The following is a 26,592-nucleotide window of genomic DNA, read 5'->3' as shown; positions in this document are numbered from 1 at the left end:
TTTTTCATTCAATACACTGTATATTATTTTGAAATTTATTTAATATGGTGATGATAACTTGTATTAAATGAAATAATTGGCATATAGGAGAATAACTTTTTGATTTATCAGTGAAATTGTCTTGAACATCCTTCCTGTTACTGATTATGGTAATGCTGTTACTTTCAATCAGGTAACATGACAGGACGTAACAGAAAGGAATTACGCAGTACCGTTTTTGTTCATTTACTCGAATTGTGTATAAGTTTACTTTCATCTACATATCAATTTGATAAGATACTATAAAAACACATGAACTGGTATAGTTCTGACAATGAAATATTCTCAGAAGGTACACAAAAAGGCTGTAACAGGAGAGAACAACAAAATTATTTTTCTCCAAATTCTGATCTTTGGGTAGTTCAGACTTTTTAAACTGGTTGCTATTCGCCTAAATATATGGAGTCATACATTCAGGAAATGATGCTCTTCACATTGCATTACAAGAAATAAATTTTTGGTCTTTCAAACATGTTCACAGGTGGAAAAAACCAAGCGGTAACAGGAGGAAAATTACCCCTGGGAACAACTTTTTAAACGCCCTTGAAAATGCAAAATTTTCTTACATGCTTTAGTTATAACAGAACCAGACCAGTAATGGAGGAGGTGTTTTTTTTATATAATCTATCAGATTTGTGAAAATCGGAAGGCTGTTTATTTAATTTAGATATTTTATGCATGATTTAATTTTCAGAAAATAACAGGGGACAACATGATATTATTTTTTTGGGGGGGGGGGGGGGGGGTGACCATTTAAATTATAATATTCTGTTAGAAGAAATATTGAAAAGAATGTTTAATTGGTTGCAGTTAGTGCATTATATACTCTAGTTAATACTGTAACTTAGAATTTTCAAAAAAGATGACTGAATAAAAAAAAAAAAAAAAAAAATGCTGGTAAAGTGTTGGACATGGAATAGACTTTTTGAGATATTGTCTCATTACCCCATCCATCCCATATCCTAATAGCGTTACTACGCAAGAATGCCATTTCTGTTTGTTTTTTGTATATATCGTTTATGTTTTGTTAAATAAGTTTAGGTTAGTAATAAAATTGCTTCTCATAGTTAACGTTTATATCAATCATAGAATATAGAAATCATACCAAACTCGTCAGGGTCTTTTCAAATATTTATCGTCAGAAGCTGTATTTGGTCATAATATGATAGATGTAGTCTTGGGATCAAAAACCGGAAAATATACAGTTATTATCCGATATGACTTGACATTTTTAAGGAAAAGATAACTCAGGCGATTTCAAGAAATGAAAATATGCAGACAAAAAAATTATTTCGCTTAACAGCTCTTAATAATTTATTGAAATGCTGCAGGTAGGTTTTGTTTGTGTTTATAGTGCATTAAACGTTACAGAAAACCATCTCAAAACAAATGACAACTCTGCGAAACCAAAAAAATAATAGTAGTTTATATCTAACAAATACAATTAACGTCCTTCAACTTCAACAGTTCAACTTCAGTTTAACGGTACGCAAAAGATATTTGTTCTATAAATAGCTGCCTATAAATAGCTGCCAAGTCACAAAACTTAAGATACCTACAAAAATCATTATAAGGATTTAATGAAATGATACAGGAATTAATAACTGACTATAATCATGATAATGGGTTTAATGATGACCTAAATTTGAGAAGTTTGAAACCCTGTAATGCCAGAATGCCATTATGATAGACTTTATTGCCCCTTGCCCTTTTCCTATTTGCTTGCTAAAGTAAAAGATGTGATCTTTAAAAACAAACTTTGTTTCATGAATAGCTAAATTTTCATTTTAAATGAATCATTATCAAGCATGTTAAGTGTGTCTTGTTTTTTATGTGAAAATTTTAAATTGTCACCACATGTTTTATTTGATTTTGTGTTAGTAATTAAATTAAATCAAGCTTTTGAATTTCAGATCCTATGGACAAGCCTCTTCTGGCAACAAACAAAAATGGAGTTATGCCCATGGCCCAAGTGATACACCTTTACTAGGATCTACCATAGGCCAAGCTTTACAGGACTGGACAGAACTGAAACCAGACAAAGAGGCTGCAATATTTTGTAAAGGCAATATTAGAAAAACTTTCCAACAAATCCTAGAAGAGGTATTTAAATACTTTTATTATTAAACATTTTTACTTTTTTGATAGAAAAACAAAGGATATTGAGTATCCAACCGTGACACAAAATTAGTAAATACACAGCATATAACACACAAAAAGCAAAGGCACAGTGTTTTATAGCTGTTCTTCTTCTATAAGTAAAAGTATGACCTTCAACAAGGAGCAAAAAAACAAAAAAAATACTAAAACTTTCAGCCCCTGCAAGTTTAAGATGGTCCTTAGAATGTAGAATGTTAGCACTGCTTTGGATGGCATTCTTTACAAAATGATTTGGATAGACTTAGTTGACAACTCTGGTTTTTGAGATGGTGCAGAATACTTCAGTTGAAGACATATCATGAAATGTGTTTTTATGACTTGCCGAAACTTTCTACACCATTTTCATGATTTTAATCATCTGTAAACTTTTTGACATGTTATTTGCTTTTTGGCATGTTTATTTTTTTTTAAAACTGCAAAATTAAATTTGGTTTGAAAGAGAGAAAAAAAAACACATTTAGTTTTATAAAGATAGTGCATTGTCATAGTATAGATAGATAGATAGATAATTTTATTAACCAATCATGGTGCCCAAAATTTGAGCTATACAATCAAATGAATTACAAAATAAAGCACAGAAAATGATTAGAATGATTAAAGTACATTTAAACAAAAAACCACATGAATACACATTTACACTAATTAACCTGATATAAACCAAGTTATTGACAAAACATAGTTGTTATGGGTGCCACTGTGACCTGGAGAATATATGTAACCATCTAAATCACTTACCCCAAGTTTAATAGCAACTTGTATTGTTCTAATATAAAAAAAAAATAAAGATTTAAACCCACAAAGTGAAAGAGTAAACTGACAGTCAAATAAGACACAGTAAGAGAGGTTTAGAAGATTGGTTTTGTTTTTGTTTTATTTTTAGTCAGACCAATTTGCAGCTGGACTATTAGAGCTTGGCATTAAACGAGGAGACCGAGTAGGAATATGGGGACCAAACTCTATAGAATGGATACTTACACAGTATGCCACAGCTAGAGCTGGAATTATACTGGTATTTTATGTTAAATATGTATACAAATTTTATTGGTCACCCAAATCAAAAACAAGAAAAATGACAATATACAATTATGTCCCATTGAAAAGGTGAACATCTAAAATTACTAACAACAGAGGGCACAGCTTGAAGTGAAATAGTTTTTTAGGGTTGACAATTTTGGATATTCATGCAGCACTTTTAAGTTACCACACTTAATTTATTATACTGAACTAACAGAGGAACAGCCTTTTTAAAAACTATTGAAAAATCACATACCTTACTGTATATAGTAACAAACACAAGTTAATGTTCGAAAATAAATTTGTCGTTGAAATTACTCATATTTACAACGAAGGTAAAACCTTTCTGTAAAATATTGATGGTCCTGAAAGGGACTTTTTATAAAAGATATCATCAGCACTAGATGTTTGTCCAAATCTTTGTTTTCTGTTCTCTTGGTGGGCTTCCTGTAATGTGTATCATGTTGTTTATTTACATCAGTGACATTTTCATGGGAGATAACTCATGTTCAAATCAAGAAACTCAAAAGGTTAAACGCTGGTGAATAGTAGGGTTATTCACCGCTTGTGTCAATTTTAGGGGTTATTTGTCCTTCCTTGCAATTGAATGAAAGTTAACTGAATTATTTCTTGTGTTATGATAACGCTTTATCAAACATCAAATTATTGATCTTGATGAACAACTGAAAGAATATCATCATTCTAAAAGTTTGAATTGGAATTGAAATATTTCTTTTTTCAGGTCAATATAAATCCAATGTACATAGCCAATGAAATGGAATATGTGTTACAACAGGTAGGAAATGTCTGAATATTGAATTAGTATTATAATTTAATGAGTCTGGTTTAGATTTTTTAATGCATTGTAGAGAAAATTGCTCCGGAAATTATGAATGCATAATTTTTCAATATTGCTAGACTGATTTTGTGGCATTTTTAATATTTATAAAGATATCTCAATACTTTCTGAATACCTTAAATAAAAACTATTTTTTCTAAGATATCTTTTAATAAATAAGATAATAACAATGTGATGTCTTATGCTATATCTATTTCATATAATCATTTTTGGGGTTAATTAAAGACAAATATTGTGATGACAGATATGCTCAAATTTTAAGATTCTATTCAGGTCAAGCACATTAAAATTCCATTTAAAAAATCAAATGGGCATTTAATTTTATACAAATATTTAAAGGCCAGTATCATAATTACCAATTTGCAAAGTTTCTTGATTATTTTATCTTGTTGCAATTTAATTGCTTTATACATGATAAACAGTTGCGTTTTTATCTATAAAAGAAATTTTGCTTTTAATTAGACTGGTTGTAAAGCAATAATAGCTGCAGAAGAGTTTAAAGGTCATGACTATTATGAAATCCTGTTCCATTTGATCCCAGAACTAGCCAGGTGTGAAGATGGCTTTGTCAAAAGTCACAGGTATATTTCTTTATATAAGGTTGTGTTTACATTTTGATATAGTAAAACAGACTTTATTGAACAGAAAAGATATTGGACTCTAAGTTACAATTTTCATTGATTTTAATCATACACATTATGATTGACAAAATAATAATTTTTATATTGGTGGAAGTCCAAAACCAGCTTAAAGTATGGTAAACTCTAATGTCTAGCCTGCAGAAAAGTGGTTACCTAATTTGTGTAAGCAACTGTTCCTATATTTATTAAACCTGATCCCTGAAACTTCACACGTCAGGAAGATTGCACAGATGTTTAAGTTGTGCACCTGTCATTAGGGAAATGTTTTTTTTAATAAGATTTGTTTCTTACTTTTCCAGACTTGGCAAATTTAATCTTTTTTCCTCAAAATTTATGAAGTTTATATTATCAACTTCTCCCTCATTCTCTAAATCTTCACAGAAGCATTGCACATATGTTGAAGTTGAGGACCTGCTATTACGGCATAAAGGGAATTTCTGGCACGGTTTCATGTTAGCAACCAAACTTGACCAAGAAAACAAGTTTATTGAAAATGATTTTAAAATATGCAAATGCAATATCTGTTCCCCCATCAATAATGAGCAAAGAAAGATAACTTCTATTCAAAACAATTTTGAGAATGTATGATGAAAAAAGTTGATAAAAACATAGTGTATCTGACTTTAGTGGTTAAACAAATGTTGCAAGAAATGAATTATAAATTGCTGAATTATAAATATGTACCCTGTATATAATATTTATAGGTCACACTTGTAAGTTATAAAGCACATTATATACTCTGAAATATATTATTATTATTGAAATTAAATAACTCGAGTTGATATCAATCGATATCTAATTCTCACTCGTTATGAAACCTATAATTATCTTTAAAAGATTTTTATTAGGCTTCATATCACAAAATATATGTAACAATAGATAAAAGAGATTGTAGACAGCTAAGTTCTATTATAGCCTTTGCTTCAATCTTCCCAACTTGAGGTCACAAGATTCCCAAGTTTGTCTCATCAGTCAGTGACTGATGATTTTATATTGTTTAATTTCTGACGCCCAAATGTTGTCCATTTTTCATATCAAACAAGAAGTTGTGAAAAATGCTAAGTCTAGATGTATTGCTGTTTTGAATTAAAAAACTGATTGTTATGCTCAGTTTGTCTACCCTCCTTTTTTGTCAGCTGTGTTTATATTATTCGATATTTTGGGCTGTCTATAAAAATACAAAATCATTTAGGTCATGTAAGATGGACATTATTTTGGTTACAATGGAGAGTGTAATGCAAACTATTTTTTTGTGTAGCAGAAATGTTTGGGAGGGAGTGACATATTTGAGTGTTTTAATCATATTATGTTTTTCATAGAACCTAGTATCTTGCATCTACTTTTAGTACCGGAAATACAAATGTATATATCAAATAATGTATTTAGTATTAATCTTACATTTGCACACCATACCATCAATCTCCTTATTATATTAAACAAACGTAAGATTTGTTTTTTCACATTCATATATAGTTAAACCTGAATACCAAGGTTATCCAGAGTGGTGTCCTTTGAATCAATGCATAAATAGTAGGAAACATAGAGGTTAAAAAACAGGTTTTCTCATAATAAAGGTGACATATACATGATATATATCAGATGTAATTGTACAAGCAGTGCTGTTAAAATACCAAATTACCTACATTGTCAAAATGTACTGAAAAATATGGGAACTAAAACGATGTAGTAGTTGACATGAAAAAAAAAACCATTTATATCAGGCCATTCAAAATGATTTTGAATGATCCAATCTACAACAGATCACATTTTGTTTTGCTTTATTCTTTAAAATCAGTTGTCAATTAATAATGTCAACCTGACAACTAGACAGTTTAAATAAGAAAAAACAACTTCCTAATATAGATGCCATCCTTGTCTCAGTTTCCTAGAAAATGTCTGAAAACGTCTTTAACAAATACAAAACCATAAGTTAATATATTTTCATAGGTAAGTTATGCAGCAGTACTGGTAATCATTTTTAATAACATTAAACTATGATTTGTCTTGTTGATCACCAATCACCTTCTAAAGAACAATGATCAATATTTTATATGGCAATGAAATCTGTTGTTGAATTAGTCAGACTTATAATTGTTATAGATGTTGATAGATGTAAGTTTGTATTTCAGGTTACCGGATTTAGAAACTGTTATAATGATAGGAGAGAAGAAACACCAGTAAGTAGTTTTCTTATTTTTTACCTAATCATATATTTGCCATTACAGAATCTAAAGGACTGTTGGTATTTACATTGTGCATACCTCTAAAAGGAAAATAATCTCAAGGTATTGGTTGAATTTCATTTAAATTTGTTATGGGAGTTTATTTACTAATCAGTTTGACAAAATATGCACTAGATTATAAAACAGTAATTGTTAGTTCTATAAAAAGAACATATACCACACTTAAATTATAATCGGAACTTAATGGATGTGCAAAATTATTTGTTTTTCATTGTGCAGTCACATAATTCATGAAATAAACAATCAAGGTAAAACAGTTTTCAAATCATATGGTACTTAATGCAGATCATCTGCTTTACAGTGAGCTTTTGGTTTCATATTCAAGAACTAAGTACTTCAAAAAAAGCATTATTGTAACATTTAATTATTGGATGTAGAAATATATTTTAAGTAAACACTCTATGTCTTTATATATGAATACTTTGGATTCATTTATATTTGTGAGATACCATTTTTTTGCGTATTTTTTTGTAAAGGTGAACCATCAATATATAATTCCAATGCAGTACACATTTTCACAAACTTAAGCAAAACCATCAAATATCCACAAAAATATAACTTTTTCTCAATTCATGAAAATAGGAATCCAATAAAATAAATAAATCTAAAGTATGTGCCAAACAATAAAAGAGTAAACCATTTCAATTTTTAATTATGTTTTATTTTTTAGCATTCAGAGCAAATCTAACATGGGGGTAATATTGTTTATCAGATCAAGATCTATCTGCCCTGAAATTTTCAGATGAATCGGACAACCCGTTGTTAGGTTGCTGCCCCTGAATTGGTAATTTTAAGGAATTTTTGCTGTTTTTGGTTATTCTCTTGAATATTATTATAGATAGAGATAAACTGTAAACAGCAATAATGTTCAGCAAAGTAAGATTTACAAATAAGTCAAGATGACCAAAATGGTCAGTTGACCCCTTAAGGAGTTATTGCCCTTTATAGTCAATTTTTAACCATTTTTCGTAAATCTTAGTAATCTTTTACAAAAATCTTCTCCTCGGAAACTACTGGGCCAATTTAAACCAAACTTGGCCACAATCATCATTAGGGTATCTAGTTTAAAAAATGTGTCCAGTGACCCGGCCAGCCAACCAAGATGGCCGCAATGGCTAAAAATAGAACATAGGGGTAAAATGCAGTTTTTGGCTTTTACCTCAAAAACCAAAGTATTAAGAGCATATCTGACATGGGGGTAATATTGTTTATCAGGTCAAGATCTATCTGCCCTGAAATTTTCAGATGAATCGGACAACCTGTTGTAAGGTTGCTGCCCCTGAATTGGTAATTTTAAGGAATTTTTGCTGTTTTTGGTTATTCTCTTGAATATTATTATAGATAGAGATAAACTGTAAACAGCAATAATGTTCAGCAAAGTAAGATTAACAAATAAGTCACATGACCAAAATGGTCAGTTGACCCCTTAAGGAGTTATTGCCCTTTATAGTAAATTTTGAACCATTTTTCGTAAATCTTAGTAATCTTTTACAAAAATCTTCTCCTCTGAAACTGCTGGGCCAAATTAAACCAAACTTAGCCATAATCATCATTAAGGTATCTAGTTAAAAAAATGTGTCCGGTGACCCGGCCAACCAACCAAGATGGCTGCCATGGCTAAAAATAGAACATAGGGATAAAATGCAGTTTTTGGCGTATATCTCAAAAACCAAAGCATTTAGAGCAAATCTGACATTGGAAAATTGTTTATCAGGGCAAGATCTGTCTGCCCTGAAATTTTTAGAAGAATTGGACAACCTGTTGGTAGGTTGGTGCCCCTAAATTGGTAATTTTAAGGAAATTTTGCTGTTTTTGGTTGAATATTATTATAGATAGAGATAAACAGTAAACAGCAAAAATGTACAGCAAAGTACCTAAAAATAAGTCAACATGACCAAAATGGTCAATTGAACTCCTAAGGAGTTATTGCCCTTTATAGTCAATTTTTAACAATTTTCATAAAATTTGTAAATTTTTACTAACATTTTCCAATGTAACTACTGGGCCAAGTTCATTATAGATAGAGATAATTGTAAGCAGCAAGAATGTTCAGTAAAGTAAGATCTACAAACACATCACCATCACCAAAGCACAATTTTGTCATGAATCCATCTGTGTCCTTTGTTTGATAATCATATAGACCAAGGTGAGCGACACAGGCTCTTTTATAGAGCCTCTAGTACTAATTAGATATATAAAGTGGCACAATCCAATGAACCAACTACTTCTGAATGCTTTTGTTAGAATAGTTTATTTTGAATTTTTATTTTCAGTATTTTGTACATTTAGAACTTTTTGTATTTTTTTTTCCCCAGGGGTACCTTGAAATTCTCATCTGTGTTGGAAGCTGGTACCAGTAAACGTAAAGCAGAAATAATGGACCTTCAGAAAAGATTACAGTTTGATGACCCAATCAATATACAATTTACATCTGTAAGTTATCTTCGGTTTGTCAGAAAAAGAAAACCTGCATGTAGCCCACCTTTAGGACTTTTTTGGGACTCCTGTAATGGACCTTTATTTTTGTGGGAATTCAGTATGAATTAGGCCATTGTTTTGTTTGTCATGCGTTTTACTGGCTCGAAGGGTTTTCCATCTTAATTTTATTGACCGTTATACCTTTTTATGATGAAAATCAATTTAAAAGTGTAGATTGTCTGATATAGGAATGTAGGTATTTTCAATGAAGTAATTCACATTTTGTTTAGGGGCTTGCTGATAAGACTGCCTCTGAGTGCCTGGCAGTAGCACCACAGAAGAAGCAGTTCTGTTAAAATATGAACCTTTTCATTATCTTTCATTTTAATGGTTTTGAACAAGGAATGTTTGAATTGATTGTAATGTCAGGGTAGTTATACATGTATAAATGGAGATCTGAAACTTAGAAATATTATGATGATTTCTTAGTTGTTACCTGATAAGTGTGTATGCCTGCAACCAGGTCTATTTATAGAAACATTAATGTTTTAGATTTTATTTTTACCCTAGGGAACCACAGGATCACCTAAAGGAGCAACTCTTTCTCATCATAATATTTTAAACAACAGTTATTTCATTGGTCGAAGATTAGGATATCATGAGAAGGTTGGTATCTTTAATTTAAGAATCATCTTTTGAGAGAATATTTATACACAATAAGAAATAGCTTCTATATTGCTTGTGTAGAATTAGAGGGAGTACTGTGTTTGTATTTACTTTATGGCACATGTTTGTGTTGTTTAATTTTTAGATGAGGATTATTTTTTGAATGATAATAAATCTACATGTACTAAAATTATTTTTTGTTTTTGAAGGTTAAAAGTTCACAATTTATAATAATTTAAACTGATTATGTACATTTTATACATTGAAAAAAAAATCACATGAGTATTTCAAACCAATGAAATGAGAATTTAATAATTTGACTATTTGACATAAATACATACTGTACATGATGATTTTTGTAGGAAACTCGAATCTGCATTCCAGTACCTTTATACCATTGTTTTGGTATGGTAATAGGAAGTCTTACAATGGCATCACATGGTGCTACCTGTGTATTCCCATCACCTGCATTTGATGCTAAAGATACATTGGAAGCCATCAGTAAAGAAAGGTAGATTAAACGTTTTACATATACAGAGTTTAAAAGATTCTAATGTTTAGATTTTTTGCTTTTCAGTTCTAATGTCAGATTAGCAGTGGAATGTTTTTTTTTACTGAATGTTTAATTCTTATCAAATATATATTAATGTTATATACTAAACTCTTTAGTTTATATCAGTTCCTCTAAGCAACATTGTTAGAAAATATTGAATTTTCACAAATTAAATGCTATTAACATTCTATGATAATTTTAAGTTGTTTACTAATTGTATAAGAACAATATGAATAATTACAAACCATGGAGTGAATTGTGTCAGGATTCAAAAGATATATTTTAGAACTATATGCAGTGGGGGCATCATCTGTATCCCATGGATAATTTCTCAATTTATTTTACTTGAGTTGAAAAGTATGCTAGGAAAGTATAGCCCTAAAATAATGATACCACAATCAAAGGAATCGCAGAATAAGCCTATAGTCAGTTATTTTCATGGGGCACATATTTTCGCCTCTTATCGCGAATAGAACAAAATTGTGAATATAAAAACCGCCAATTTAAAATGGCACATGCGAAGGTGTTGATTAAAGTTTTGAATCTGCCAAAATAATAACGGCCAAAATATTATGTAAACCTTATTCAATGAAAAAATAACCTCTTATAAGGTATATTAACTTGGTACAAAACAAGGTGTCCAGTGTAGTTTAAAATTCCCATTTTATTTAAGGAATATGAGATTATTATACATGTATGTATTAATTTTAGATGTACATCTGTGTATGGAGTACCCACCATGTTTATAGATATAGTGAACCATCCAGATTTAAACAAGTATAATTTATCATCATTGTATACTGGTATCATGGCAGGTGCCCCCTGTCCTATTGAGACCATGAAGGAGGTGATCGGAAATATGGAAATGCCAGGTGTTACTGTAAGTAAATGATTGCACTGTAGTTTACTGTATTTCTGTCATTTCAATACATAATATTTTCATGAGGTTAAAATTAAATACATACATAGAATGAAGCAATTCTTTGATTACCTTTTAAGTTTAAATCTTGGATATAGTCAGAGTCCACAGTTATCGTCCTTTGATTTTCGTTGTCCATGAATATAGTCCTACGTGTGGACAGTGTGTTACTTGCCAATTATTTTTTTTACTCCTTCCAAATTTATTTCTCCATGTTTAATGCCTCGTATAGCAAGTAGGGGGGTGAAATGACAATGTAAAAAAATTTGGGTCATAAATTTTAGAGTAAGTAGTCCAGCTGAAAAAGGTTAGAAATTAGCACTTCAGAAGCCGTCAAAAGATTTCAAGACCCCCTTAATATAAAATGGTCCATATTTTGAGTTGGAGAATTTTTCTATAATTTTGATATGATTTGTCCCAAAAGTAGTACAACACACTGTAAAAATATGATTGAGAAATGCACTTCCAAATAACTGTGTTCTCAGACCTAGGATGACCAAATCTAACATTAATGTCTAATGCAAGCAAAAAATTAGCAGTGGTAAACAGTGTTTAATTTGATATTGCATATTAAACAGGTTTGCTATGGAACAACTGAGAACAGCCCTGTCACATTCCAGAACTTTAGAGATGACAATATAGAGAAAAAAGTAGGAACCATAGGTAAACCACACCCACATGTGGAGGTAATAATATTTGACAATATTGATGCCATGAGTATACAAGTATGGAATAATAAGTAACAAAACAGCCTTTCAGTTGATCTTATCTTGAAATTTGAATGAAAATAAATGTAACAGAACAAAAATTTAAACAAGGAGTCACATGTTCTGATTACAAAGCAGTTAAAGAGGATTTTCAGTATTGAAATGCATATTATATTTTGCTTACCGGTAATCATTCTCATTTGTCAGGAATTTTCATGATGATATCAAATTTGGTAAACAAAATCTGATAGTCTGAAACTGACATCATATAATGTTAGCTATTTATTTATATAAATCATATGCCAATGTACATTATTTACCTTGGCTATCTAGATATTTGTACGGAAATGACAAAATTATAAATTGTCTCAATATTTAATATAATAATAGGGAGATTTGGTATAAATGTGAATGATACAAATATCCAACAGAGGATGTAAGCAACTATAGGTTCTATACTGTTTTCAAAAATGAGCAATAGAAATGACCCATCATGGCTGAATGTGAAACAGAGAAAAAACAAAGGCCTGTTTATTCTTTCAGCAATTAGTCAAAATCAAATATGTTGGAGAGCAAATTGATTGTTTTAGTTGTTTTTGTAGCTTCATAGTTATTCTGGTTATATTTTATGTTTTAGGCCAAAGTTATAGATGAGTATGGTAATGTTGTACCATGTGATACTCCTGGGGAGTTATGTACACGTGGATACACAACAATGTTAGGATACTGGAATAATCCGGCTAGAACAGCTGATGTTATCAAGCTGGACAGATGGTACCATACAGGGTATATATGAAATATTTATATAACATTTTTTGATGCTTAAAAGTTAGCAAGACATTTTTAGTTTTTATACTGATTCCAATGTTCCATTTCAGGAATTGATATCATGCTCATATTTGATCCTTTGTCTTTGAATAGTAATTTTTTATGTTTACCAAACCAAAAAATACTGGTATAAAAAGGAATAAATTCATTGCAAGGTCACTTTTCAAATCATCTATACACTTCAACTTTATTTCCTAATGATAACCTTGCTACCTTTCATACATTTTTGTGCAGCATTTTAAGACAGAGTTGTTTAATATTGCACCAGAAACAATATGGCTTTATTTCATGGATTTTTTAATCAAAGATGGAATGATCAAAAATTAAACTTTCATGGACATTTGATTACATATTTTGGCACATTCAAAAAACAAGTCTTTATTAAGATTGAATTCGTCGAAACACTGAAATCTTTCTGGTTACGCCTGCATTTACATAATACACAAAAATAAGTATCCAATGAAATATAATGAATCCACAGTATATCAATTATTTACCATCCTCAATATCTTAGGTCTCAATTATGGCACGATACTTGTCAGTATTATTTGAGTAGCAATGACCTACATTTCAAACTTTAAATTTAATTAGGCTATGAAATTAGGGTCAATTTGTAGACATCTTTGGTAATAATATTAAGTTTCATCCCTACTATTCAGAAATTTAGGAGAAATATATTTTTTTTAAAAAGGCTTATATTTTGTCCTCAGAGAATTTTTAGTATGCTGTTAACATTGAATTTCTAATGGTTCATTTACAAATGTGTTTTATATTACAGAGATATTGCAACCATGGATGAGGATGGCTACTGTTCTGTCGTAGGGAGGATAACAGATATGATCATTAGAGGTGGTGAAAATGTGTATGCCTTTGAAATAGAACAGGTTATATATCATCACCCTTGTGTTAAAGATGTCCAGGTAATTCATTAAACAACTCTGTTAATAATATAACTAGTTACATCCATCTTTTATAAATAGATCATTTGATTAGCTTAAATCCTAGGTCTAATTGTAAATGCAAATTGATTGCATATTCTAATCAGTGGCGGATCCAGAACTTTTCATAAGGGGGACCCACTGACTGACCTAAGGGAAAAGGGGGGGCCCAGCCCCCCCCCCCCCCCCTGGATCCGCCTTTGCTAATATCACTTTGCCTCTATGGCTCACCGGTTCAAATGACTAAAAAAGTTGTTGTTTTACATTTTGTATCCTTTTATTTTCTTACATAATTTCCCCTGCACCAAAGTAGGGGTATCCTGATTTACCTCTCTGTCTGTGCAACCCTTGCTGTCGCAAATTATATCAAATTTCTTTCAGGAACTAAAACTTCAGCTTTCCTTAGCTGCAGCTTCATGATGAGTTAGAAAAAAAACTTGATTTCAAGACTTATTCATGTTGCTTTTTGACAAAATGGAAGAAAAAAAACCAGAAAAATACAAAATTTTAGTTAACACTAATGAGATGGAATAACATCAATTAACAGTAAGATAAGCTTGACATTACCACATGACCTTCAACAATAACAATGAGGAGGACCCTGGTTGGCCATTTATACAGTTTATACCTGTATAACATTTGTTCTATGTTAATAAACAGCTGCTACATAACTCCTAACCTTTAAATCGATATAAATGTTTAATAATATGTTGTCTGTTTTAGGTTGTGGGTGTTCCTGTAGAGAGATTAGGAGAAGAAATATATGCTTTCATAGAGTTTAAAGAAGGATATACATGTACTGAGGAAAACATTAAAGATTATTGCAAAACCAGGGTAAATATATTCTACTTTCAGTAAATTATGTCTGTTTCAGAAAAGATTATGAAATTTATTGAATCTCCATTTACTTTTGGAGCTAGAACCCCAATGTTTATAGCTAGATTAGCAGGGGTTTCATTATCTTTCATGTTGACTGGTACTTTCCAGGTTTCTAGGTGGTACTTTTCAATTTATTCCATGAATTAATCTTATATAAAATTTCCTATATTTAAGTGGTACTTGTCTATAGCATAGGAGGGTAAAAGTACCGTGTACCGCCTCCTAATGAATGGCCTGATTAGATGTTCTGTAAACACATCTTTTAATTGATAAGAGTCATAAAAGACACAGGCCTGATGTATTCAACAGTCCATGTCATTACTATAAAAAGTGAAATGAAAACTTCAATTTTTGTGCGATAAAAAAGACATTCAGAAGCTTAAATTTGAAACATTGTTTATGTTGTAAACATTGAAACCAATTTTCTTGACATTTATATCTTAATGGCCAACCAAAGTCCTGTTCATTGTTGAATTTTTTCTTGCCAAATGATGATGATCTTTGAAATTACATTTACTACTAAGTGAATACAATTAAGAACATTAGACAGGAGGAACAAATTTACAATTGTTAACATTACAAATTGTGTAAAGTTGAATATGATAGTAATGTTTATTACATATATTTCAGATGGCTAGATTTAAAGTACCTAGGTATGTGAAATTTGTTGAAGAATTTCCTCTCACAGCTACAGGGAAAGTCCAGAAGTTTAAACTGAAAGAAGAAGCAATGAGAGATCTCAATTTAATTGACTAAGCAAAATATTATTATTCAGAGGTTATATATTGATTAGAGGTGATATTTAATTGACTACGCAATTAATGGTGATATTTGATCGATTAAGCAATTAATGGTGATATTTAATTTCTACTTATTATACATGTTGGTTCTAACTATTTTCACAACAATAATTGTATCTATATATTTATGTTAGCTATTGACTTTATGTCCAAAATCGAAATCCCTAACATTTTATGTTTTATATGATGCCAAAGTAGCGTTTTTTTATAAAGTTTTTTGGTCATTTTTTTGGGTCCTAAACACTATTTAAAGGGGCACTAGATGTCAAATCCATGGTCACCAATTTGACTCAAATTCTCATATTTGATTGATAACAATGTAAAACATTTATCTAAACTACCAAAAGTCTAAAATAAACAGTTTACAGAGCATAGGGTAGATAATATGTAGGTTCGTTTCGTGTGTATTTTAGTCCAGATGCCATCTAATTAGCAATTGATTTGACCTCAGATGACCATATAAGCGATGTAAACATAAAAAAGATATGAATAGATTAACCTAACACATGCAATTGGATTTTTATAGGTCTGTTTGATTTTATTTTATAGATTAAAAATATATGCTTCTCTTTGTTTTTAGGCCGTATAAGAATGATTTCATATGGATCGAATCAGTAATCAAATGATTTACCGTAGTTTCACTTTCATTGTTGACATTATTTTTCTTTAAATAACCAGTACACGTACAATGCATGCGTTGTCAATCTCTAGCTAGGGGTTAAATTGAAGTTCACATGAATACAGATTTAATGAGGTCGAGTTATTCACTTGCAAGTGAATAAGTAATTATCAATGTTTCTTCGCTTACTTTGACAAAATTGAACCATTTTGGCTGCTAAAAGCGAATTATTATTTCACTATTTCACTTTCATTATTGATTGAACAAAAAAAATCTTACTTTAGATTTTTATATATCTCGTAGCTAGTGCCCCTTTAAGGGGGCTCGTGGGTCTAAATTGAATTTTTTTCTTTATATAGGATTTTGCTATATTTTTCTATAAATGGACTTTATCTTATACTAAACAGAAATATAAAATTAAAAAATGGGATGACCATTCATTTACGCTCACAATCTGCCTTCGAAAGAAGCATACATTTTTGTAAAGGTACTTTTTTTTCTGTTGAACTAATAGGAGAAATGGAGGTAATGAAATAAGAAAAAGAACTAAATTACAGAAATTGCTCAAATTTTACAATAGTTTAGTTTAAGTACATCTTTTTGAAAATAATGATAAAAATATAGGTCACTGATGAGTAAAAAAAGATATTTCAATTTTTATGCCAAAAAATGGCATTTTTGCACCTAAGGGAGATAATTTGGAGCTTTTTCAATGATATATACATTTTAAAAGTCATCTGGGGCCAAAACGAATCAATTTGTTTGAGTGATTTTTGTACCATATGATAAAGTAACAGATAATAAAGTAATAATTTAAAATAAAATTTGTAATGAAAGAAAAAATGTTTAATTTTTTTTCAGAAACTTTTATACCCGCGAGCCTCCTTTAATTTAAAATTGAAATGAAAAATTAGATTCAACAAAGACAGTTCTTCCAGTGCTCTCTATAGAAAATTTACAATAACATTTTGACGTGTCAGAACAGAGATCATTATCTTTATTTGTGCAATATGAAATCAGATGTATCAATCTTACATCATTTGTTAATGTTTTACTATTAAGAATAGACCTTATAGCTATTTCGAAATCTGAAAAATTTTGAACTATTTACATCATTTTTGTTTGCATTAATTGTTTTGTCTTCCAAATTTTGATGGAAGCATCTGTGAATGTCAGTAATTATAGACAGATAGGGATAACGGTGTATTTTAAATTTAAATTGGCATGTTTAAATCCTTGGTAAGAAATTATTGAAATATTCATGTAAAACAGATAAATTATTTTTTCTAGTTCTTGAAAAGCATGTTTGTAAGAAAATCCTGTTAAATCAGTACTGCTGTTTTTATAACTTATACAAGATAACTATCATACACTTGTTAAATATAAAGTTGCAAATATGACATATTTTTTTACAAAGAGGCTTTGTGTTTAATATAAAAAGGCAATGTCAGACATAAATTGTGTATGCATAATTATGAAGTTTATTTATTTGTATGAAGATTATTTCACGAACTTAATTATTATAAGACTTGAGTTTAAAAAAAATAAATATTGTTTGTGATAAACCAATACCAAAAAATTAAAGTAAAAACCATTGCATGACTAAAAGTTTATATTTCATTTTAACCTCATTTAACATGGAATAAATATATTACTTTTAATGATATTTTAATGGCTTTTTGGTGCAAATGTATAATAATATATTTTTTTAGTTATGTTTTTGATTTGTTTTGTTGAATTATCTACTATGTTCCAAGAGAACTGAAACTAGTTTGTGCCATATGTAAAATGTAAGCTTTTTTGTATATTTTTAAACAACTAAAAAGTTGTAATTTTACTTGCATTTTAAAAATGTGTAATTATGCCATAATATTATATCAGATTTTTAAAGGATTGATAATCTTTTTATTTGTTTATTCATATATTTTTACTGTTATGTAAAGTTTCAAATTGAATAAAATTTAATGTTGTTTTTTTCCAGCAATAATCATAATTCAGATAAAATTTTATTTCTAAACTTTTGTAACTTTTATTTTGCATTTTAAACTTTTTAATAAATATTACATGTATTTTAAAAGTATTTTATATTAACCAACGATAGTAATCCTTTATTTTTGATGCACTGGGATATTTAACATAGTATTCTGTGTATTGCTAGATCAGTTCTATAACTTTCAAAACTTATTTAAATGGAGACAATTTGTATGGCCTTAATGGAGGAAACTATGATTGAACTCATACATGAGTTTACTTTCAAAATATTTATAGGGGATGCCAGGAATAAACTGTATCAAGTGAAACAAGATTGTATTTATATGTAAAAATGAGAATGGAAATGGGGAATTTGTCAAAGAGACAACAATCCAACCATAGAACAAACTACAGCAGAATGTCACCAATAGGTCTTCAATGTATCGAGAAATTCCCACACCCGGAGGAGTCCTTCAGCTGGCCCCTAAACAAATTTATATACTAGTTCAGTGATAATGAACGCCATACTATACTCCAAATTATACACAACAAACTAAAATTAAAAATAATACAAGACTAACAAAGGCCAGAGGCTCCTGACTTGAGACAGGCCCAAAAATGCGGCAGGGTTAAACATGTTGATGAGATGTGTTTTCATATAATACATTTCTTTTACACAGACTTGTGCTGATTTCAAATGTAAAAATATATTTATACAGTCTTGATTAGAAATAAATTATTTTTAATGGATCTCAATCTTATTTATATGTCATTTATTAACATTTTGCAGTCTTACACTAAGGTTCATTCACTTAAAATTTATTTGGGGGTGTAGAAAGGAACTTGGTGGGCTTCGGCTGTTGTCTGCTCTATGATCGGGTTGTTGTCTCTTTGACACATTCCCCATTTCCATTCTCAATTTTATTTCAAGATAACCCTACAACCAAGAACCATATTTTAGATAATTTAGCATAATGTGAATAGATTACATACTGAGAAAAAAAAACAATGACCCACATTAAATAGTTGAACTCCCTTTCATACCCTCCCACATACATTTTAATGGAATAGCCCTAATTGGCAATGTTTCAAACCCTGGATTTATGATTGACTGATTGTTGCCTACTTACTGGTCAAGTTTTTGAAGTAGCCTGTACATTGTGATAGGTGATAGTCACTGTCGATTTGCCTATTCATCGTATGTTTAGCTCACCTGATCCTAACAGTCAAGTGGGATACTCTCATGCTTGGTGTCTGTTGTCCATTGTCTTCTACAAAAATCGTATCCTCTGAATCAACTGGACAAATTGGAACCAAACTTGGCCACATTAACATCATTGGGTTATCTGGTTAAAAACATGTGTCAAATGATCTGAACATAGAGGTAAAGTGCAAATTTTGTCTATATTTTTGAAACCCACTAAAGATGGAAATAAATCTGACAGGCATAAAATATTCTCATTGATAAGATCTATCTTCTGACCTATTTACATTAAAACTATCTGACAATTTCTATATGAATAATTGTTCTTAAATGAGGTCTATAACTAAATTAAGATGACTGAAGTTGTCAGTTAAACCCTTACAGGAGTTATTGCCCCTTAAAATGCTTTTTACCATGGTTGGTGAAAATTTTTGGGAAAAAAATACAGCAATAATGGTCAACACATATCTCACATATTCAGTTGACTCCTTTTAGCTGATATGAGTTTTCCCCTGAAATGACAATTTTTACATTTTTTTCTGTTTCAGACTTTCTGTCCGTCTGTCTTGGAACCAAACTCCATTCATTCCTTGTGTATCTATTTTTAGAAATGTTTCAAATGACCTTGACCTGACCTGACAAGCAACATATGGTCCCCAAAGCTTGAAATGGAACATGGTGTGAAACTAAATATTCAAAGTACAGTATAATTGATAAATATGTGCTATTATTACCCTTTGTGGCAATTTTTACCAATCTTAGAAATTTTCAAACTTTATCTTCAAAAGTTTAATAGATATTGTAAAACTATAAATGGTAGGACTAAATCAAGAAATAAGTCATCATATCATTGATCCAAATTTTCAGTCGATTCTATGTAGGAGTTATTTCCCTTGAAAGATTAATTTACTAATTTTCATGTTTTTGTTGGAGTTATAGAAGATAGAGACAAATTTGAAACATATAAATTGATCAGTTGGACAAGATCTACAAATAAAAAACACAGTAAAAATTGTAAGTCCACTTCTGATAGGAGTTTTTGTCCTTGAAAAGATTTTTATATGTTTTGGAGTTAAGAATTTCGTCCGGCAATGTAGGTCATCTGCTTCTGTACTGTGAATGATTAATTTAAGTTATCATCGAGTTTATCTATATTTTTAAATATTAAGGAACCTGTACAAAAGGAAACAAATTGGTTGATTTAATTTGGTGGCATGACACCTTATTTTTTCGAATCCCGTATTTGGTAAATGTCCGTAACCGTAAATGACTTAGAATTTTTTTCTTGTACTTCCGGTAAAGTTATGGAAATGGAAAGAATATTGTCAAGCTGTTTTCACTCGTAAGAGATAATAACGAACTCTTTCATTCACATATTTGTTCTAAAAAAAACATAATTTTAATGTCATATTTAACATACTAAAGTTAGAAAATGAAGTCCACCACAGAAGTCAAACATTCTGTCAAAATGACAATATGCGAAGTTGTTTTTGGTTTTCGACTTCATCCGTTTGTGTGGGTTCGTGGTCTAGTTGTTAAGAACGATGGCTACATTGCTGAAGGTTTCGAGTTCGATTCTAACTCGGGGTGTTAAATATATCAGTTCATCACAAGAGTGATTTTCACCCTCCCACACACATCTCTGTAGTCTTCTTCCTCTTTAATGTCAACAAGGCTTTAATACTGAATGTGCATATTGTTATGCGTTTACTTTTATACATTGGCTAGAGGTATAGGGAGAGGGTTGAGATCTCATAAACATGTTTAACCCCGCCGCATTTTTGCGCCTGTCTCAAGTCAGGAGCCTCTGGCCTTTGTAGTCTTGTATTATTTTTAATTTTAGTTTCTTGTGTACTATTTGGAGTTTAGTATGGCGTTCATTATCACTGAACTAGCATATATATTAGTTTAGGAGCCTGTTGAAGGATGCCTCCAGGTGAGGGAATTTCTCGCTGCATTGAAGACCTGTTGGTGACCTTCTGCTGTTGTCTGTTCTATGGTCGGGATGTTGTCTCTTTGACACATTCCCCATTTCCATTTTCAATTTTGTTGCTCATGTGTGATTGACAAAATTTATACGAATTTATAAAAAATATTTTATAACACTAAGTATGAGATTACTCTGTCTTCCAACGGCTGTTTTGCCAGACAAGCTGGGGATGTCAGAGCTTGTCCCATATTAAAAAGTCTAAATATGAGAAAATAAAGGGTGGTAGGTAGGTGAAACTTACATAAATGAAGAGATAAATGAAAATTGAACAAATTGGTGTCTGATTTATATAATTCCAAAGCGGTCAGTTGGCTCCAGAAGCAACGAAACAGCACATCTATTTAAGATGGGCAAATATCCACTTTTTCATGTGGAACGAGCTCTGAGGTACTACGGCCCAAGCTTGTCTGGCGAAACAGTCGTTGGACATCAGAGTAATCTCATACTAATCTCTGGTACCCAGACTTGAGTTGAAGAAACTAGAATGGGTACTTTGGAGGCCTTGGTTGGTCAAAGTTGTCCCTGACCTGGAGATCAATCTGCAGATATATCTCTTTGGTTTTTCTGTTCCGCTGAACTGCCAGGTGGTTCTCTCAAAGTACATTGGCTTCCTTCACCATAATTTAAGGCATAATACATGTAACAGACTCTGCACAACAACAACAATACTTTATTTTAATAGGGTTACACAGTTAGCTATATAACTAATCTTCCCTTAGGCCCTCATCATGAAAAATCAAACAAAATGCAAACATATACATTCCATACATTAGTATAAAAAGTCAAGTATGATAATAATGTTCAATACAACTTGATAAAATGTGATGAAAAAATAAACGTGATGACATAATCAGTTTTTAATATTATTTTTACAGCTAGGTTGATTTCAATAAATGATCTGTTATTTTGTATTTGAAAGAATTAACATTTGTAATATATTTCTTAACGGTATTGGCAAATTATTCCACAAGAATGGTCCAGAATACATAAAAGATTTTTTGAACAATTCTGTTTTTGGTTTGGGGAGTATGAGGTTTCCTTGAACAGCATTTCTCGAGGGGTATGGATTTCTGTCTGAAACATAATGAAACTTGTTAGTAAGATATGATGGGGCATCATTTTTAATGCACTTAAATGTCATCACAAACTTGTGGTATTATATTCTCTGTTCAACTGTCATCCAGTTTAAGTGTTTGAATAAGGGCGCAGAAGGAGCGAAAGGGTCTATTTCTAGTATTAATCTAGCAGCTCTCTTTTTTAATTTTAATATCCTTTTTAAACCCTCACTGCTACAACTACTCCACACTATACAACAATAATCAATTAGTGGCAAGATATAACCATTATTATAGAATAATTTTCTGCAGTCTAGTTTTAGAAATTTTTTAATCTTTAATAGTAGATATAGTCTAGATGAAATTTTTGAGCAGATCACATCAATTTTGTTTGTCCATGTGAGGGAAGGGTCAATTTTAATGCCTAAAAGACTTTCGCAAGTGGAAGATTGTACATACATGTATCACTTGATTGTTAATAGTTAAACAACTCTCATTGTAATGTTGCATTGCTCTTTGCTTTGTTCCAATAATCATATATTTTGTTTTATTTTTATAAAAGTGTCATACATGTAGCACTCCCTCAAGTTGGCATACATGTATAAGACACAAATTGTGCAATAGAATTGAGTTACTTTGTTTTGTGACACATCTCCAATTATCATGATAGGGAGTGTACATGGATTCCACTGTACATTTACAGCTCTCGTTTATTTTTATTTTCACCTTTCATTTATAGAAGGATTAGAACGGTAAGTCCATTACTACTGCTGATAAAAGGAATTGTGAAATTTATCTCAGTGATCATAGTTGAATGAGATAAAAATAGAAGTCTCCTGTAAAAGAAACAATCTGGAAAATAATATAATTATATACTGGGTGATATATATATAAATAATATGAGGCAGGTATAACCTGTGAATGGGGACGAAGTCTGTATGAATTATTTTTTTAATTCAAACATGTTATTAAAAGAAACAGAAATATCGTAACGTTTTCGATTTAGGTTCTGTTGTTAAAGATTTAGTTGTGACATAATTAAAGTAATAAAATTGAGAAAGGAAATGGTGAATATGTCAAAGCGACAACCACCCGACCATAGAGCAAACAACAGCCGAAGGCAACCAATGGGTCTTCAATGTAGCGAGAATTCCCGCACCCGTAGGTGTCCTTCAGCTGGCCCCTAAAATATGCATAATAGTACAGTGATAATGGACGTCATACTAAACTCCGAATTATACACAAGAAACTAAAATTTTAAAATCATACAAGACTAACAATGCGCATATATGACGTCATATTCAATGTAAACAAAGAAATGCTAACGTTTTTTTCATATCAAACAATTATTAAAAATGAATTGGTATTGAGTGCCAATCCTATATTTTACTAGACTGATAAATATATATTTTATTCAAACTCTCATCCAAACAAGACTGGAAAAGGAAGTAAATTTCTGCGCAAATGCGGGGATTTAAAAAAATCTGGAAAAAAAGTTAACAATTTTGAGTTCATCATGTTTATTAGTATATTGAAAAATTCCTGATTTTTTTATTTTTATAAAATTATTTTTCTACCGTAAAAGGGGACTTCGTCCCCATATAATTCATTGCAGTGTGGTATTAGAAAGTGCTAACCAACCAATAAACATTTTTTAAATGATAGTTTGTTCCTTCAAATGAGTCATAAATGGGAGAGGGGGCAATTTTGTTTACCTGATACAGATACATGTAAGTCTGACCCATAAAAGCATACCTGTCAAGTGACCCAAAATTTGCACCCCTCTGAGGAAACACCTGGGATACCCTCCGGGTCGTTAAATAAGCTTGCATTTCCAAAAAGTACCTGTTTTTTACCCAGATTTTTAGACTTCAGACTGATTGTATACACTTTAAGTGATTTTCCTCTATAATACGGCAAATTCAGTGTATGACTTCACTTGAAAGCTTTGGTGTCAAACACACAATTAACACCTATTACCTAATTAGCTTTAAGTCATAAATAGTTTGTGGAATTCAGTTGTTTCACAAACAAATTGAGTTACTTCCCCTTTTTTGTCACCTTTCAATATATACATTTTGTATACTCCTTTATGTTTATTTTTGTAAAAAAGATTAAATCTAAACAAATTGAATACATTTGTACATACATGTATCACAATATTACTTTTCATTATTTTTCAACCTTAGTCATGTTAGTACAATTAGAAAATAAATACCGGGTAGTTGAAAATAAACTTTTTCATCTCTACATGTACCTCCTTTACATGTTTAACTTTTTATTATTGTACTCTAATATCAACAAATTTTTGTATAGGCAGTCGAGGTCGTTAATATACTCTGTATGATTGATATTGAAACTTTGCAACCGAAACAAACTGTGCAAGATCTGTATATGTATAGCCAATAAAGGTGGATTAAAACTTCCATCATCAATTTTGAAATGATGTATTGACCTTTTTTGTTTTATACATTTGTATTTCACCATATCTCCTTTTATTAATATTTGTTTTATTTTTTTTCATTTTAGTGAGCCATGGTGACAGTAAAATGACTACCACAAAAGAGTGTTTAGAAACACTTCCAGCCATAGTTGCCTGTAAAATTTTGTCCTACCTAGACTGGAGGGAGAAGTTGTCCTTCTGTAAAAATGTTGTTCCAGACTGGACACAGCATCTGTATTCATCTAATTCATGGACAAACTTTATATTTAGAGAAAATATCTTAGGTCTGGAAAACAATGGCGGAATGGGAGTTGAAAATTATTACGAGGAAATACCCACATACAGTGATGAAAAAAATCTAATTTTAGAATTTGGAAAATATTTTCAAAGTTGTCTCATTGATTTTGAAACTAGTGGAGGTCTTCAAATTTTCAATGAAATTGGTGAACATGCAGTGAATTTAAAATACATTCAAATTTTTCATTCTCCTGTCTTGTTTTATTGTCCACCAGCAATATTAGAATATTATTACAGTTGTCTTGGAAAGTTGGTATCAAACTGTAAAAAGCTCCATCATTTGAGTATGTGCCGTCTAGATGAATTATCAGCAGATGAAGTGGAGATGAAAGGTTACTTTTTTAGCCGTATCATTGACATAGGGATAATAGAACAGATAACAGGTTTGGATTTTAGTATGGATTCTTCATACGTTACTCCAATTAATATATTGACTCACTTTAAAAATTTACAAACCCTGAAGACAACATTCTGTACAGTAACAACAGACATAATGAGATGTTTAGGAAAACAAAATCTGAAAGAACTGTACCTAGTTAAAGACAATCGTAAAGTTGGCAGAGATTTCCAAGAAATAGCATGGGAATCCCTTGCTGTACAAGACAATATAAAACTTGATGTACATTTCATATTTCAAGACACAAGAATTTATGTAAAAGATTTTCCACCAAACCCATTTGTGAAATCAATAGTTTTCAACAGAATGGTTGGGAGTGTGTCCAGAGACATTCTGCGAGCTATTGCAGCCTACTATGGCCAGACATTAGAAACATATGCTCACTTTTCAATGAAGTATGTGACACTCCACCCTTATGAAGATATGGAGAGTTTGCCTTGTGATTATTATTACTTTGCCAGTCAGTGTGTTAAACTTCAAACATTCATTTCAAGTGTGCCTTTGCCGTCAGAAGCTGTGTGGTGTTTAGCTATGAAAGGAAACTGTCTTAAATCTCTTTGTGTAACGGGAAATAATTTGTTATTCAATTATAATGTTTGTCTACCATTCCCTGCTTCCATGAAGAGAGGGGGTATGACAAAGGAGTTTTTGTCCTCGGAAGTATCATCGTTTCTTGGCCTTAACTGGACATTCCTATCGGAAGATGAGATGCTTGAAAAGAAAGCTTCTTTGCTACATGCATGTTAAAATGTCTGTGATTCTTTTGTGTATTATTATACAAATAAAAATATATCTAGTATTGTTATATCAGAGAAAATATACAAAAAAGGAGCTGCAAATGTTTTACTTATCCAACAAAGTTCAAATGAATTAACATGATTAATGATGTACTGAAGCAATTATAGGCAACGGTAATGCCTTAAGGATGTACTTAGGTGAGGTTTTGGAATTT

At 30.9% G+C, this 26,592-nt stretch overlaps 2 protein-coding genes across 3 annotated transcripts; both read left to right on the top strand.

Moving 5' to 3' along the window:
• The first annotated feature begins 1,262 nt into the window (after positions 1-1,262).
• On the top strand, positions 1,263-19,004 carry LOC139485408 (medium-chain acyl-CoA ligase ACSF2, mitochondrial-like). Its single transcript, XM_071269875.1, has 15 exons — positions 1,263-1,370; positions 1,953-2,142; positions 3,080-3,208; positions 3,956-4,009; positions 4,535-4,653; positions 6,843-6,890; positions 9,272-9,389; positions 9,945-10,040; positions 10,403-10,551; positions 11,305-11,473; positions 12,091-12,198; positions 12,857-13,005; positions 13,826-13,967; positions 14,709-14,819; positions 15,495-19,004. The coding sequence occupies exons 1-15, from the start codon at positions 1,312-1,314 to the stop codon at positions 15,618-15,620; spliced, it is 1,767 nt and encodes a 588-aa protein (XP_071125976.1). The 5' UTR covers positions 1,263-1,311; the 3' UTR covers positions 15,621-19,004.
• A 1,722-nt stretch (positions 19,005-20,726) lies between these two features.
• Positions 20,727-26,445, top strand: LOC139485409 (uncharacterized). Of its 2 annotated transcripts, none has more exons than XM_071269876.1 (2): positions 20,727-20,800; positions 25,033-26,445. In XM_071269876.1, exon 2 carries the CDS (start codon positions 25,053-25,055, stop codon positions 26,385-26,387), a length of 1,335 nt encoding a protein of 444 aa, XP_071125977.1. In that variant the 5' UTR covers positions 20,727-20,800; positions 25,033-25,052; the 3' UTR covers positions 26,388-26,445. The 2 variants fall into 2 exon arrangements, with proteins under 2 accessions (XP_071125977.1, XP_071125978.1); XM_071269877.1 differs by lacking the exon at positions 20,727-20,800 and adding an exon at positions 23,242-23,382.
• Positions 26,446-26,592: the final 147 nt, after the last annotated feature.

This window comes from Mytilus edulis, chromosome 8, assembly GCF_963676685.1.
Source record: "Mytilus edulis chromosome 8, xbMytEdul2.2, whole genome shotgun sequence".
Classification (NCBI taxonomy): Eukaryota; Metazoa; Mollusca; class Bivalvia; order Mytilida; family Mytilidae; genus Mytilus; species Mytilus edulis.
This window is presented reverse-complemented; position numbering and strand designations above follow the sequence as displayed.

Coding starts and splice junctions, on each gene's coding strand:
- LOC139485408 (XM_071269875.1), top strand. CDS start 1,312: ATGCAGACAAAAAAATTATTTCGCTTAACAGCTCTTAATAATTTATTG. Junction 3,209..3,955: donor CTAGAGCTGGAATTATACTG/GTATTTTATGTT, acceptor TTCTTTTTTCAG/GTCAATATAAATCCAATGTA. Junction 12,199..12,856: donor AACCACACCCACATGTGGAG/GTAATAATATTT, acceptor TTTATGTTTTAG/GCCAAAGTTATAGATGAGTA.
- LOC139485409 (XM_071269876.1), top strand. CDS start 25,053: ATGACTACCACAAAAGAGTGTTTAGAAACACTTCCAGCCATAGTTGCC.